Genomic DNA, 15,520 nt, shown 5'->3' with positions numbered 1-15,520 from the left:
CCGCGTTTGCTTGCCGGCCTCGCAATGCGCAGCGTGGGGGTTCCCGCTCGCTCACCGCGTCGCACACGCCTGCTGTGCGGAGTTCCTCCGACCTTCTTCGCGACTCACGCCACTCACATGAGAGGCGCGTCGTCTTCGGCGACAGGCCCCCCCTCCGCCCTCGGTGCGGCGGCGGAGCGTCGGCGCCGCGGCGTACCGGGAGACGTCGGAGACGGCGCAGGACGATCGCGGCCCGCGAGGCGCGTCTGCAGGGCGGTCTGCGGGCGCCTGCGCGGCATCGTCTGCTGGGGCGTGGAGCTCGTCGCTGCTCTCGAGGTCCTTTGAGGCTGCTGTGCGGGAGAAACAAAAATCCGAGCCGCCGCCTGGAGGCGAGCCCGACACGGTCGGGAGGCGTGACACCTCCTCAGACATCCCTAAGCTGCTGCTGCGATTGACGAGCAACCCCATCGACGCGTCTCTGAGAACCGCAGCAGCGACCACACACGCGCACCAGAAAGCATCAACGCGTCAAGCGGTGCGCGCGACAAAGCGAGGAAATGAGACAACCTAGAAGCCACGGAGACACGGAAATGAAATCCTCAGCACCATATATATATATATATATATATATATATATATCGAAACCCTAAACCCTAAATATATATATATATATGTCAATTGTTGCCTCGGCTGGGCTCGCCGCTTCGTGCGTCGCCAGATCTGCCAAGACTCTGTCTGCAGACCCACATCGGTGACTATCTCCTGTTTGAGGCCTGGATGTCTCGCGCGTTTACCTGAGGATGTCGGCGAGCTCCTCTTGGTGTCGCCGCTGAATTCGACTGGGTGTCGTTGCCAGACGCGTGTTTTTTCTGGTGTACTCCGGAGCAACCCGGGGCTTCCGCTGCCAGCCGCCCTTGTACCAGTACCGATTCTGGGTCCTTGGGCCGCAAGGGTCCTCGGTCCGCTGGGGTCGCATCACCCCAGGCTGCGGATGGTGCAAGCCGCCGGCAGCACTCTCGCGCCTTTTCCGCCGCTCTCCGTCTTCGCGATTCGCCACGATCCGTCCCGCAGTCACCTGAAACGCGACGCGACACGTGGAAGGCGTGTCAAGCCCGCTCCCAAGTCCAACTCGAGGCTTGTTGCCTCCTAGCCGCATGCGAGAGGCGATCGACTGGACACACGCGCCCACGCGTCTGCCGCCCCTTGCCGCGACGTTTGACGGGGCCGAGAGGCGGCAGGAGTAGCTAACCCGATACGCGGAGCGCGCGGGCGCGTGCGATAGATGCGGAGGACCTTGAAGAAAAGAGGAAGACACGACGCGGCAACGACAGACGCCAGCAGCCGGGAATCCGGCGATTCAAGACAGCAAATGCAGAAGGCGACAAAGCCAGAAATCGCAGACTTCGACGGAGGGGCGTACCTTGCGATGGGCCGACCGCACAATCTCGATCGGGATTCGGGCTTCTTCCTTCTCACGCCGCGCGTCTGCATCGCCCTCCAGAATCCACCTGCAGACGAAACGGTTTTAACAGAGCAAACGCAGCGGAGACACAAAAGTGCGCGCATACAAACCCAAACAGAGACATGCATATACTTACGAATACATGTATGCGTGTATGTATACGTGTATATATCTGTATCGTGTGACAGACAGATGGATGTCAGCCTCCCCGCCCGCTCGCTGGACGTTCTTCCTCGGAATGCCCCTTCATACGCTTCGTCTCTCTCTTTCGCTGCGCCTCTGTGGTTTCGGCCGCGGCGAACGCGGCCGCGTGATCTCTGGAGTCGAAGGTTTTTTCTGCATGGTTTACAGATGCTGGTTGTCCATTGTTCTCTCAGATGGATGCGGCCTACCGATGCTGCAAGGCCTCTTGCGCGGTCATGCGCTTGTTCGGGTCGGGTTCGAGCAGGGCTCTAATGAAGCCCAGCGCCAGCGAGGAGGGGCGAATGTGCCTGGAACGGAAGCTGAACATGAAAGAAACATACAGCAAAACGCATGTCAGACGGAACAAACCGCACACACGCAGCGAAACGTTAGGCATTTTGCCTCTCATGCCCAGGCCTGCCTGCCTAGGCCCCTTCCTGCGGGCCTCGACGCCGCAACCGGGTGCACACGCACGCACACGAGACCGAGCCCGCAGCCACTCCGACGCGCCGCCAGCGAATCCTCGCGGCTTCACGTGAAGGCACACGCACATACAAACCTAAAAGCAAACTCCACGGACGAATGATTCCTGACCAGGCATGCGCACACGCCGCTCCTGGGTGAATGCAATCCCAACACAGAACGCCCTCGCGCAGCCGCTGAGGCCTCCCCGCCGCCGTTGTGCGGCAGCTGCGGAGGGTCGACCTCAGATCAGCAGAATCCACGTGTGCGCCGTATTCGGGACCGCGCACACACCTGCCGCATGCGAAGGATCTTACTCGAGAGGCTTGTAGAGGATGTCTCGCACGATTCGACTCGTTGTGTGACCGTCGTAGGGATATCGGCCGTAGAGCATCAAGAAGACGAGGACGCCCAGCGCCCACATGTCTGCCGGGCAGGAGTACTGCCGCCGCAGAAGCTCTGGCGACAGGTAGTGAGGCGAGCCGCAGACCTGATGGAACGGAGTCAAAAACACGGAACCCGCAACCTGACTCAAACCCGACGCGCGGAAGCAGAAGGGCGGCTGCGCGACCCTGCGGTCGGGGCTCGAAAAAAAGGGATGCTTAACCGGAAAGCTAGCGTCGAAAAACAAATATATAACCGATAGTCTCAACATAGATGCACAGGTGGAGACGATACGGTCGGCAGACGCGCACGTATGGAGGGAAGGAGAAGAGCACTGAGTGCGCGTCGACACGGTCACGGCCTCTCGGCGGCGCAGAATCAGCCACGCACAGATAGCAGACGCGACATATCCGCGCGCGGAGGCAGGTGAAAACGAACAGAAGCAGACTCACAGCAATCTCGATCCTCAACTCTGCACTGCCTATGGAGGCGGTTAGGGCGGAGTCAAGCGAGACGCAGGATGCTGCCTCAACACGAAATCGAGATGAGGCACGAGCTAGGCTCCAAACCCGAGGAGCGAGATGACTAACCTCGGAGAGAGTCTGGTCAGGGAGCACACGCGCGGACATGCCGAAGTCGATAAGGACGAGCGTGGAGTCGAAGGACTTGTCGCGGAACAGAAAGTTCTCTGCCTTGACGTCTCGATGAACGATGTTGAAGGAATGCAGGTAGTCGAGCGCCAGTAGCATTTGCCTGCATCAACTCAGCGAGCGAAAAGAGATACATTTTGAAAGAGAGAAACATTAACGAAAGTAAATAATATACATACACACATAAGAGAAAGGACGACAGACGGGAACGCCGAGGCAGGCACCCGTGGATCTACGCGTCACACGGCTTGGAGGAAAAGGCCGCACACGACTGCCGCGAGTTCGCATACCTCCAGAGGCCACAGAACGCCAGTCGGACCCACTCAAGCGCGAACACTGCGACGGCGTGATGCCCACACATGCACCCCCTCGGTTGGACAAAAAGCACACTCGAATCAACGGTTGAGGACATGCCTAGAGGAAGCGTCCCTCGCGAGTGTGGCGAGGAGCGTTCGAGAGAGCGCGTTGTGAAGAAAATGTCAGTGCCAGAAAGCGACGCAGCGTGGCGGGATCCCAGCGCTTGGGTGACAGCCCCCTGCGAACGCGACGAACCTGCAGAGGCGACTGGCATCGCATTCGTCAAAGTGCTTGCGGCGGACGATGTGCTCAAACAGCTCGCCGCCATCGCACTTGTCCATCACGTAGTAGAGGTGGTGTCTGTCCTCGAAGGCGTCGACCAAGCGTATGATGTTCGGATGCGAGAGCGCAGAGAGAATCGCGACCTAGAAAGACAGCGCCATCGAAGCACCGGCACGAAGCAAACCACACTCCAGCGCCTGGGGTAGAAGATAATGAACATGCAGAGCCTCTAATACCCTCTCCCAGAATAGACGCACAGCGCACGGTGCGCCGCAGCGTCTGATCGCGGCCCCAACTGAAGCGCGCGCCAGCTTGTCGGGCAAGAAACACTCCAAATCGCATGCAGTACACCTCAATACAAATGCATATGCCTACACAAAGGGAATATAACCGGACACCTGTAGGGGGATACGGAAGTGCCGGTGAACTGCGGAAAATCTTCTATTAGACGTACTTCTCGTCTGAACATCTCGGACGCGCTCCAGGCTCCTTTGTCCCGCCCCTTCTTCGTCATCACCTTCACAGCCAAACTCTCCTTGGTCTGCCGATCTACGCACTCGCGAACCTGAGCGACAGCGTCACACCGGCAGGATCGCACGGACATGCGGGACTGACGCAAGCTGCTGCCGCTCCCTGGAGCTTGCCGAGGATCCCCGCAGGCGGCGGAGGAGCCTCGCCGGTAGTGAGAGTGAAACCGGAGTACGGAACGGAGGAGTCCAAGGAATTGCGAACGCGTATAAGCGGAACTAGTGGAGTGCAGCCTTGCGTAGCCAGTGTGTATGCACATCACGTGCTTGTAGACCAACATCCACTCCAAGCGCGCCAGACAACGCACGTATCTGCATATGTCTCTCTCCCTCTCTCTCTCTCTCTATATATATATATATATATATATATAATCACGCATACAATACATACAGAAAAGCATGCGGGGGGGGGGTGTCTGGGAGTGCCTCCAAGGACGATATTTCTATCCGCATGCATGTGCGCACAAAACCGCTCCAAGCTGGCAAAGAGGGCGGCTTCGGGGAGGGCGTTACCTGGCCAAAGGCGCCATTCCCGAGGACGCGACCAATAAGGTATTTTTTATGGATGTTGCCCCGGAGCCGAGTCCAGGAGGAGGCGCCGCCGTCGCCGCGGAGCCCGCCGCCGGCCTCGCCGCCGGTGCTGCGGTCCCGCGTGCGGAGACAGGCGCCCCCGTTGCGGCAGGAGCAGGTCGGGAGACATTTGCCTAGGCGCGCGAGGACTCGCGAACCCGACGAAGAAGCGGAGAGAGGCGGCCCTTTCTTCGCGCGAGACTCGCATGCGCCCATCGTACGCCGGAGAAGTGCTAGCAGCCAGTGTCTGCGCTACATATGCGCCACGGCAGGAGGGACCCGCGAGCAAACCGAAGAAGAAAAGCGAAGGGACGCAGAGAAAAACCGAGACGAGGGCTTCGCCCGTGCGAGCCGGAGGCAGCCAGAGACGGAAGAGAGGAACGGCGTGCACGAGAGTTAGTCTTCCAGGAGGCAGACGACTCAGGAAAAAGAAGACAGACAAGCCTCAGGCAGGGTCAACGATCCCTAGAGTTCCCTAGGATCCCTCTGCCGCGGCATCCAAACTTCAGGGAAGAACGGCGGCGCGCCGCGGCAGGCGTTCCCGCCGCATTCTCTCCGTGACAAACTCAGACCGGCAACAGACAGAAGGAGCATGCACGCGAGGAGCGAAGGACTTTTCTCCGTTCGCCTGACCGCACAGCAGCCAGGCGTCCCCTGCGCCGCGAGTCCTGCAGTCGCGTGCACCCGGTGTCTCGAGCGGTGAAGACAGACGAGAGAGAGAAAGGAAGCAAAGATTGCGCGACAGAGGTGGGCGCCTCGCAGGGAGAGACCCTCGGCGGAAGAAGCCGACAGCAAACTCACTCCAAACCGGGGCAGTCGATATGGGAGAGACACGAGCCAGTGCTTGGTGGCAGCGAGGAATGCAAGTCGAAACCGATAAGTCGCGGTGCACAGAGAGACGACAAAAGCGGAGCGGGGGGCGGGCGCCAGTGGACAGTCGCGTTTGCGTCGCCCTCGTCAGGCGAAACGGGCGCGACGCGCATCGCAATTGCAGGTCGTACGTGCGAGGAGGCGCGGAGTCCGACAGAACGAACACGGAGTGCAGCCGAGGGAGGCTGAGACAGGACACTATTCACGTGGCAGGGGAGGAACCGAAGGAGAGAGAGGTTAAGAGACGCACGCTCGAGGCACTCCGCAGCAGCAGAGAAGGCGCAGGCAGAGCGAACCGCTGAGAAGACAACAGACAGCCGGTCGTCTGCCTAGAGACGCACCGGCAGACAAGGACGAGCGGAGGCAAAGAACAACGGAAGAACGGACACGGCGGCAAAGGGGAGGAGGCGGGGGGAACGGGCGCGGCGGAGCCTAAACTGGCAGAGAGTCACGCCCGCAGAGGTGCCGCAGACGCCGGACGGCTGCCGGCGGTGTTCCAGAACAGAAAACAGACGCCGCGTGGAGGCCTGGTGATTAATAGAGAACCCGCAAAAACGGCAGCAGACATCGACAGTTTTGCGGAGGCGAACCAGTCAGTCGCACAGAGAGGGGACGGAGAACCCAGGTCCGCGCGCGCCTTAGACCGACTCCTTTTGGGCGTGGCGAGCTGGGAAGACGAGTCTCTGCGGTCGGTGCAGCGTCCCACGACTTGGTACCCAGGCAGACGAGGTGCCTTGCTCCCACCTGATCGACGTTGACCGACAGGGGTGAAGAAAACTGCCGTTCAGCTGCACCTGACACTCGCGCTGCGATGTACGCTGCCCGCTGCAGGGCTCGCCTGCCTCTCTAGGGTTCGAACGAGGCGCCGATGCGGAGCGCAGATCCTCGATGCGCGAAAAAAGGCTCTACACCCTCTGCTCCGGATGTGGCGTCCAAGACTCCTCAAACGCCGCACCTGTATTCAGTCCGCGCGGGCTCCCGAGGCGAGCGGCCCTCCTCGATGCCTCACCGGCTCACCAACAGCGCAAAAGACGAGTTAGCTGCGAGACCCCCAACGGCAGTGCAGTTCCTCTTGGTGACGAGATTCAGACAAAGTCACGAAAGTCACTTTGACGCGGCTCCTTCCTCTCGCGGAGTTGGTAGCCCTTCCCACGGTCCTCTTGTTGAGAACTCGCTCTGGCGGAGCGAAAGCTTGTTTTCGCACCTCTGCCGCGCAGCTGTTAGCCAGGAAACCGGAGGAGGGGGAAAAGAAATGAAACTCACGTAGAGATGTTGACCTGTATATGTAAGCTCTGAAGGCACTTTTGCCCGCAGCCCTCATTCCACGCATAACGAGACATGCAGAGAAAAACCGGGGGAACTCGACAGCCAGAGAGTGGCGAGCGGACTGGCGAGACAAGCTGCGAAGACGTCGGTCGTCGCTGGCCTACGAGACGAAAAGCGAGGAAAAGCAGGCTGTGCTGCCGGCGACGGCGGCTTCTCGGGCCTCAATTTAAGCAGCCGATGTCGAGCTCGGGAAGATGCTGTCAGCTAACGGAAACTCCTCGCTCAATCTCTGTTTTTTTGGCGTCAAGCGGGCCTGGAGACCGGGCGGGCGTCGCGCGGTTGCGGAACTCACGGTGATTTCTCGCTGACAGGGAGTGGTCGTCGAGATCGTGGAACCGCGTTCAGAAACAAGACAAGCTCGGACTTAAATCAATCAAAAATGCGAGGAAACCGCCATGCGCGCGGCGTGGCTGGTCCTGTCTCCCGCTGTCTGCGCTTTCCTCACAAATCGCGTCTCTCCAGCGAAAGTAAACCAGCCGGGGGGGCGCCAGCTCGCTGCATGCGCGCGCGAGCGAAAGCGCGTTTGAGAAAATCTGCACAGAGGAATCCTTCGCGCGTTTTTCAAGACCCAGCGGGGATAAGCCGACTGCGAGCGCCGCAAGAGGAACGCGATCAGCCACTTTCTCCGGGATGACGTGAACAGGAGCCACAGCGTAAGCGGTGGTCTTTCTCATCCGGATATCGCAGGCACGCTCACACGCGTTCCCCAAACTACCAGTAACGCGTGAGTCTGGACAGAGCAACAGTGTCTTATTCTTCTGCCTTTTCTAGTCTTCTGCTGGCCTTTGTGTTCCCTTTTCCCGCTGTCTCCTCACTCTCCAGGCTGGATATCGGGAGGGCAACGGCGCCTTTCCTCTTCGTGCGCCGGTCTCCCTCTCTGTTCTTGGCTCTCCCGAATGCGCACGTGTAAGGGCGTCGCTCCCATTCAAGCTGCAGCAAACAGCGAGAGAATCTCGCAAAGCTTCGTCGCCTTTCTCAGTTTGTTCCCGCTGCGCTGCTAATGTGGGCACTGGGCTCCTTTTCTTCCGTTCGGCAAAGTGCTCGTCCGTGACGTCCGCCGCTGTCATCCGGAGCGATAGTCAAGACCAGGCGGCGAATTGCAACTTCGTAAAACCATCTGTAGACTCCATGGCTTTGTTGTCGTGATTTCCTCGTCGTTCGTATCGTCCCCTATTCTCTTTATCGAGTCTTCACTTTCTTGGCGTTTCACAGTCTTCCTTTGCACCGGTTGCCTGCCTTCGCTGCGGCTCCTCCTTTCCGGACATCACTTTTCGCTCTCTTCGTCAGCTTCTGAAGCTTATCCTCCGCTCCCCCTCTTTTCTTCCTCTCCTTGACCAGTCTATCTCATTCCCAGTCGATTTGACCCGCTCTGATCCTCGCTTTTTCTCGCTACGAGCCCCGTTTTCCTTTTCTTTCCTTCCGAGATGGCGAATCTGGGTGAGAGCGGCAATGCCGTCCTCCAGACGATTCAGGCATCGGAGGGCGGTCGCGCACTCCGCCTGCTCAAGCAGCGGCAGGAGATGCGCGAGCGGATGCGCGCCGCCAAAGAGAAAATCGAGTCCAAGGGCCTGAAGCGAAGAAATCTGACCTTCGGCGGATCGGCAGCCGATCGCCTCGAGGAACAGTTCAAAAAGGAAACCGTCGGTCTCGTCACCGCGCAGGACTTCCGCGACAAGCGTGCCAAGCTCGAAGAGCAACTCCGCATCGAGCAGCGGAGTCTGTTTCCGCAGTAGGCCGTGCAGAAAGACACCCGAGTTTAGAGTTACACAAACGGATATTTCCACCGATGCCAAAGCGGCGGCGCGCCTACTAGACGAGAGGAACGGAAGAATGAACTTTAGCTACTCTCAGGCTTCCTCCTACCGCAGGCTGGGCTCAGAGAAAAACACACCAACCGTCCAGGCGGCCTTCACGCCATACAGCGCACAACCGTAATCTGACAAGAGCATAGATACAAGCTAGGGTTGCGAGAAATATATATATATATATATATAGCCCTAAACCCCTATGCATATATATAGATATATTTTCATGCATGCATTTATATATTCGTATATATAAACATATACCTTCATATATATACACATTATTCATATATGAATATACATATATATAAATATATACATGGATTTGTTTGTTTCTCAGGAAGTATCAGGAGCGCCGGCTCATGGAGATGCGCCTGGTGACGAGCAAGCTGTCTTTCGGCGATGAGGACGAAGCCGACGAAGTCCTCGTCCAGGTGCTTGACGAGAAGGAGAAGGAGGCGCGGCGCCGGGAAGAGGCTGCCCAGGAAAAAGCGGCCTCCGAGCCCGCGCCAGTCACCGCCGCAGGCGCAGCACTTCGCGAGGCCTCGCCTTCTCCTCCGCAGGCTGTCCAGGATCGCGCAGACTCGCCAGACAGCCACGAGCCGCGAGTGAAGGTCAAGAAGGAGCGCGAAGCTGCGGCGGATTCCTCAGAGGCAGAGGAAGACGAAGAGCCGGGTTTGGTGTCCAGGAAGCGCGAGGCCGTGAAGAAAGAGCGCGTCGGCGCGGCGGAGGACGTGGAGAAGGAAGAAAAGGCGATTCTCTTTAAAAAACGCAGAATCGGCAAAGATCCGTCGGTCGATACAGACTTCCTGCCGGTGAGCCGCAATATATGCAGCAGGCCAGACGCGGCGGTCAGGGGGCGCCGCACACAGTTGGGGATTGCAGCGTCGTGGCTGAGCGCTGAATTCGCCCACATAGGTCATGTGATTCATCTCGTAAACTCTCACTCCAACGTCTCTCGAATGTGCGTCAGCTACGATTCTGCACGTGCAGCCAACGCAAATGCATGTACTGATAAATATGCGCGTATATACAGATATATGTAAAGACTCGCGAAGAATCACGGTCTCTCGCTTGTCTCTCAGTTATTGTGTGGTTGTTTTTCCCCCTGGATTTGTCTTTTCAGGATGAAGAAAGAGACGCGCAAGTGCTGGCAGAGCGGAAGCGGTTGATTGAGGAATACCATCGACTGGAAGACGAGGCGAAGAGTAAGCCTGCCGATCGCTTCCGGCACGCTTGTCGAAACACTTTTACGGTACTTCATACTTTGGCGTGCATACATACATCTACTCAGATAAACAAGCAATTATTGGTCATCTAGGTAGATTAGAACGGAGGTGCAAATAACAACAGGAAGTATGGGAGGTTTGCTGCTTCGCTTTTGGTTGTTCGTCCTGCATGTCATTTGTTCGCCTCCCCCACATCCCCGGCAATGCGCCGCAGCGATTCCGTCTTTGGCGTCTCATTCTTTCTGCAGAGTCCACAGGGTTCAGCCTTCTGGTTCACACATGTAACTGCGTTGTTTTTTTTTCAGAGGAGCCTCTGTGGATTACGTATTCGTTCTGGGATGGAACCGGGCACAGACGACGCACGCGCGTGACCAAGGGCAGCTCCGTGCTGCAGTTTCTGGATCAGGCGCGGAAGGAGTTGGAGAAGGAGTTCATCGAGCTGCGCGGCGTGGGCGCCGTCGATCTCATGTACATCAAAGAGGATCTTATTCTCCCTCATGTATGTCTTCTTCCTCGCCTCGCGCTGCCTTCACATGCTACAAGACAAGTGGGGCGTTTCACGAGTCTGGCCTTGTGTTCCCCCGCGGCTTCTGCCTTTTGTTCGAGTAGGCTTTCAGGACCTGCGTTACTCTCCATGCGGACGCGAGACTTTCTTGTCTATCTCTCTCTAGCTGTCAGCTGTATCTGCCTCTTTGAGTCAACCTGTCGTTCTTGTCGCTGCATGTCTCGCTCTCGTAGTTAGGCTATCCATCTTCTCTGTGTGAATGCACGGGTGTGGCTTCAGAGTTTGACGTTCTACGACCTGATCAAGACGAAAGCGCGCGGAAAGAGCGGGCCTCTCTTCACCTTCAACGTACACGAGGACGTTCGCATGACGAACGACAGCCGCGTGGAGAAGTCCGACTCGCACGCCGGCAAAGTCGTCGAGCGCAAATGGTTTGAGCGCAACAAACACATCTTTCCGGCCTCCCGATGGGAAGTGGTAAGAGTCTCATTGCCTCGTTGCTTGTCCCGGGTTGCCTGCGAGTCTAGTCGTGCCTCGCGTTCGCATGCGCCCTGACTGCCAGACTCAGCGTCGGCCGTGGGCATGCCGCCTTGTGTGAGAAGGGGAGGGAGGGGGGGAGGGGGGGGAAGGGAGGGATAGAGGGAGGGAGGGGTTATGGTGCGTGACGCTCGCGCTGGGGTCATTTCTCTTCTGATTTTTGCGGAGATGTTTTGAATATTTTCTGCGTGTCTGGGTTTCCTCGTGTCCTGCAGTTCAATCCGAACAAGAGCTACGATACGTACACCGTACACGGCGGAGTTCATAAGTGGAGGGGCGTGAGCAACAGCGACATTCGCGACGCGGTCATCTGAGGGGAGAAAAACAAATCGAGGGCGCGGCCATTCTTCTGTGATCCCGAGTCTTGATCTACCAGACAAGCCGCACGAGCTGCGCTGTGGCGCCCTGCGTTTCCTACGATTTGTCTCGTGGACGCATAGTGCGCGCCTCGCGCAGTTCTGCGGCTCGGTCAGAGGCGAACTAGGAGTGCGTGGACCTTCTTTTCGAAAGCTGCGGGGGACTGTGTACGCGGGCGAGCCTCAGGATTTTGGAAATTGCAAACTGGCGAGGGGCCTGTTCCAGCAGCAACACCGTGCTTTTGCGCATCGGCAAGCAACGACTCGCTGTTAAGGTTCATCTTTAGGGGATCAAACTGCAGTTCAATTTTGACAGTTCGGCTGGAGGGCGAACACACCCGGATTACATTTTTGGCCATCTGTGCGTGGCCGCAGTATTCAGATGAAGCGGCACGCACGACACGCATACGTTGATGCGCCGCTGAGGCCTCAGGAGGGACCCCATGTGCGGAAAAACTCCCTCGCGAGCATTGCGAGGCAGCCAGCCCCTTAGTTTGATAACATACATATATTATATATGATGCGTGTATAGATAGTAAACTTCGCACCGGAAGCGTCAGAAACAGGTGCAGTGCCCGTGCTCTTCCAGACGTTTTGCCAGGGGACCAAGTAAACCTAAAACGAAAATATATGCATATCATGAATATATTGACAGAGTTAGTACGTGATGCGTCTTTCCGCCACCACACCATTGTTTGAAAAGCGATTTTCAAGCTCGTGCTTCGCGGGAACTGCATCGTTCGATCGCAGACGCAGCATCTTCGGTGAGGCGCCGTATGTGCGGGCTCAGGAAGAGCAAGTCGAGGAGGAAGTCCCTCCATGCAGAGGGCAGCCTTTCGAGAAGTCGCCAAACGTAAGTGTCCCAGCCCAGGCAGACGGAGTCCGGCGGCGAGGCCGAGCAGATGGCGGCCGCGATAATCCGGTCTGCGATTTTCTCAGGGCTGGACGCAAAGGCGAGAAGTCCTCCTAGAGAGACAGAGTGGAACGCACACACGAAACCAGCCAGCCAATATCCCAAGCAAGTCAGTACCGCCTGCATGCCTCCTCCTGGTCTCAAGGCTGTCTTGAGGGCTTGCATAGTCAGGTTAAACTTCACCCAGCCTCCCTCGGACTTGCAACTCTGCCCGTCGTCACTGGCGAGCATCCACCGTTTCAGTAGTGAATATATTTACATATATATATATATTAAGTCCTTCAGGAAGGTGACTCTACATGCGAAACATGTGCGTCCCTCTCACTGCACTGTGCGACGAAGACCGCTTCGGCCGGAGGGCGGAGACAGCTGTCTGGGGAGAGGCCCGCGGCGTAACCCGCCGGGCAGGGGCCGCGAGCCCCCAGAGGGTCCAGCGGATGAGGGACTGGGGGGTTGGTCGGGGGCTGCGCAAGCGCCTTCTCGAACAAGCGAGTTCGCATGGCGCCGGGCTCTACAGGGCGAAAGAACGGACAGCAGCAAGCACGCGATACATAGAGAATCGCCTGGCGGCTGGCGGCCTTCCTGTCACCGCGAGCAATAGTCCACACGTTCGCGAGGGTATTCACAACGGAAAAAGGGTCCAGAATGTGACAGGGTTCACATCGAGTACTGAGGGCAAGCCCCCGGCCTGGGAAATACATTCTGGATCCTTCTTTACGGTGCCGCTGGTTCTACGGATGATACACGTATACAAATACATAAAGAGGGAGACAGACAGACAGATAGGGCTATAGTTAGATTGGGATACATAGAGGGATATAAATAGATACAGGCATGAATAGATACGCATATTTACCCAGTCTTATTAACAGGTATTATATGGACAGGCTCGCACGGGGGAAGCAAGAGAGCAAACTCTCCCACGACGCACCACACCGCTGCTCAACGCCCTCCAGCCTTCCCGTACCGACAAGCACCACGCGAACTCCGGTGCCTCTCAGATCCCTTCGGGCGGCGCAGGCAAGCGCGCGGACGCCGGCCTTGGATGCGGAGTAGGCTGCTTGCCCAGGTGCGGAGAGGCGCCCGAGGATGCTCCCCACCAAGACGACCCGAGGCGGAGGCGCGAGTGTCAGACGCGCAGCAACTCGACGCAGAATGGAGAGACATCCGGAGGAAGCGGAGACGACCGAAGAGGACCAACGGGCGCCAGCAGCACACGGGGCAGACTGGGGGAGGCTGGCGACGCGCGCAACCGAGGGCGACGCCGCGGGCGACGAAGAGGCAGCGGCGCTGAACGCGTGGAGCATCGGCAGGAATGTATGAAGGACGCGAACCGACCCGAGAAAGTTTACGTTAATGAGGCGTTCCCACAGGCTGACAGCGGCAGTCACTTCAGCCTGAGGGCACAGAAGAGACACGCGCACACACTCCCGGAAAAAGCACCATCACACGATTATTGCAAACAGAGACGCCGCCGACAACACCTCTTTGGTGACCAGATAGAGCGCCAGGCGCCTTACGAAGCTGTCGCGCGTCTCCCTCGAAACCGCGGACAGCCACGTGAGACGAAATACCATCAAAGAGGAGTGTACGCGGTTCAAGCGAAGCCTCGGCATCGCCTCAGGCTACGCCGCCACCCTCGGCTGCCTGGAGCGTCTGCTCCGGCCTCTCACGGGTAGAGAGGTGTGCCAGCTGGCAACACGCCGCGTCAGCCAACCCCGGCGGGCGAGTCTTGCCGCAAACATACACCGGAAATAGCGCGCAGTTCCTATAGTCGAGATTCATCAGAAAGAAAGAAATCCCCAGTAAAGCCAAGAGAGGACACACTCCGCACTGTCAGCGGAAAAATCGCATCTAAGCCACAGAACCGGCCTGAGAGTGCATCACGGAACTTCGGTGAATGCGCACCCGCACATCCAGACAGAGCGCGAAGGATGCATCGGACCCTACGCGGGCACGTCCACGGAGAGGTTGCGAGACATCTGTCAAGCGAAGCGAGTCGCGAAGCTTACATGCTGCATCGATCCGGAGAGGAAGCTCCAGTCCCACACGCCCGCGCAGTTCACCACGGCATAGAGGCCGTGAAGGTCGTTTCTCTTGAGGAAGCGCTTTGTGTCTTCGGCAGCCCGCGCCACGTCTGCGGCTACCGCGACGTCCAGCTGCAGCAGGCAAAACCGCGAGGCCAAGGAAGGCGACGGGCGACCGCGAGCAGGCGCAGGAGACGGCGGCAGTACCCCTGGGGAATCAGGCGCAAGGGGGGGAGACGACTGCGAAGGGGTGGAATCGGCGTTGGCGACGCCAGGGGCAAGCGGGGCCGAACGCGCGGGATCGCGCTGTGTCTTTCGTACTGGTTTCTCGTGTTCGCTGCCTGCAGCTTCGCTAGCGTTACTGGCCTGGTATTCCGCAGACGGCGCACCGTCCCTGCGGCGTATCTCTGCGCTGACCGCCTGCGCCTCGGAGGCATCCAGGCACGTCCCGACGACGAAGAAGCCGCGCGCGAGCAGGCGGAGAGCGATCTGGAGCCCTAGCCCCGAGGAGGCGCCTGTAACAACGACAGCGCGTCTCTCAACCTCCGCCGTCGCCTGGTAGGCGGCGCGGCGCGTCAGACTCCCGCGCAGCCGGACGAGGCCTCGCGAGACCAAAAGCGAAAGCCCCACTAGCGACGCAACCAGAAGAGCGAGCGGGTCAGGAGCAAATGACAGGGATGCGAGAGAGGAGTGCAGGTGTTCTGCTCCAGTCGGGGCTTCGCCTGAAGTGGCGGAAGCCCAGAGGAGCGAGAGCGAAGAGGATACGAACACCGACCACAGGAAAACATCGCGCGTCCTGAGCAGCGGAGCGGCTGCACGCGAGAAGTGGACAGCCCTGGACCCCCGCGATGAAGGAGAGAAAAAGCGCCACGCGCAGAGGGTAACGCTGCAGCACAGCGAGTCCAGATGCAGGAGCATCCCCATGGCGTCTCCGCAGAGCGCTTCACTGGCGGGATACGGAGGAATACTCCCTCATTGTGCGCGGCCGCGAAAATCTCAGCTCCAGCACACGCGTCAGCAAGCTACGAGAGCCTCCTCACGGGGACTTCCACGCGGATTGGCGCCTACCCAGCGTCTGGAGACGCCATGTCTCGCGAAGAGAGACGCAGCGCGCCTGGCTCTTTTCTCTGGGATGGAACGTGTGCAGAGGAAAGCA

At 58.5% G+C, this 15,520-nt stretch overlaps 3 protein-coding genes across 3 annotated transcripts; 1 reads left to right on the top strand and 2 right to left on the bottom strand.

Annotated features, from left to right (window-relative positions):
- Positions 1-51: 51 nt before the first annotated feature.
- On the bottom strand, positions 52-5,012 carry BESB_012980 (CAM Kinase family, incomplete catalytic triad; the record flags this gene model as incomplete). Its single annotated transcript, XM_029360028.1, has 9 exons — positions 52-457; positions 774-1,054; positions 1,400-1,487; positions 1,834-1,944; positions 2,404-2,576; positions 3,061-3,223; positions 3,673-3,842; positions 4,154-4,264; positions 4,740-5,012. The coding sequence occupies 9 exons, from the start codon at positions 5,010-5,012 to the stop codon at positions 52-54; spliced, it is 1,776 nt and encodes a 591-aa protein (XP_029216695.1).
- Positions 5,013-8,416: 3,404 nt separating this feature from the next.
- On the top strand, positions 8,417-11,382 carry BESB_012970 (putative protein fam50a; the record flags this gene model as incomplete). Its single annotated transcript, XM_029360027.1, has 6 exons — positions 8,417-8,721; positions 9,138-9,612; positions 9,924-10,005; positions 10,332-10,525; positions 10,811-11,008; positions 11,284-11,382. 6 exons carry the CDS (start codon positions 8,417-8,419, stop codon positions 11,380-11,382), a joined length of 1,353 nt encoding a protein of 450 aa, XP_029216694.1.
- A 751-nt stretch (positions 11,383-12,133) lies between these two features.
- On the bottom strand, positions 12,134-15,288 carry BESB_012960 (uncharacterized protein; the record flags this gene model as incomplete). Its single annotated transcript, XM_029360026.1, has 4 exons — positions 12,134-12,390; positions 12,663-12,848; positions 13,305-13,734; positions 14,350-15,288. The coding sequence occupies 4 exons, from the start codon at positions 15,286-15,288 to the stop codon at positions 12,134-12,136; spliced, it is 1,812 nt and encodes a 603-aa protein (XP_029216693.1).
- Positions 15,289-15,520: the final 232 nt, after the last annotated feature.

Source organism: Besnoitia besnoiti, chromosome IX (assembly GCF_002563875.1).
Source record: "Besnoitia besnoiti strain Bb-Ger1 chromosome IX, whole genome shotgun sequence".
NCBI classification, from domain to species: Eukaryota; Apicomplexa; class Conoidasida; order Eucoccidiorida; family Sarcocystidae; genus Besnoitia; species Besnoitia besnoiti.
The sequence above is the reverse complement of the archived record's forward strand: the minus strand, read 5'-3'. Positions and strand labels throughout refer to the sequence as shown.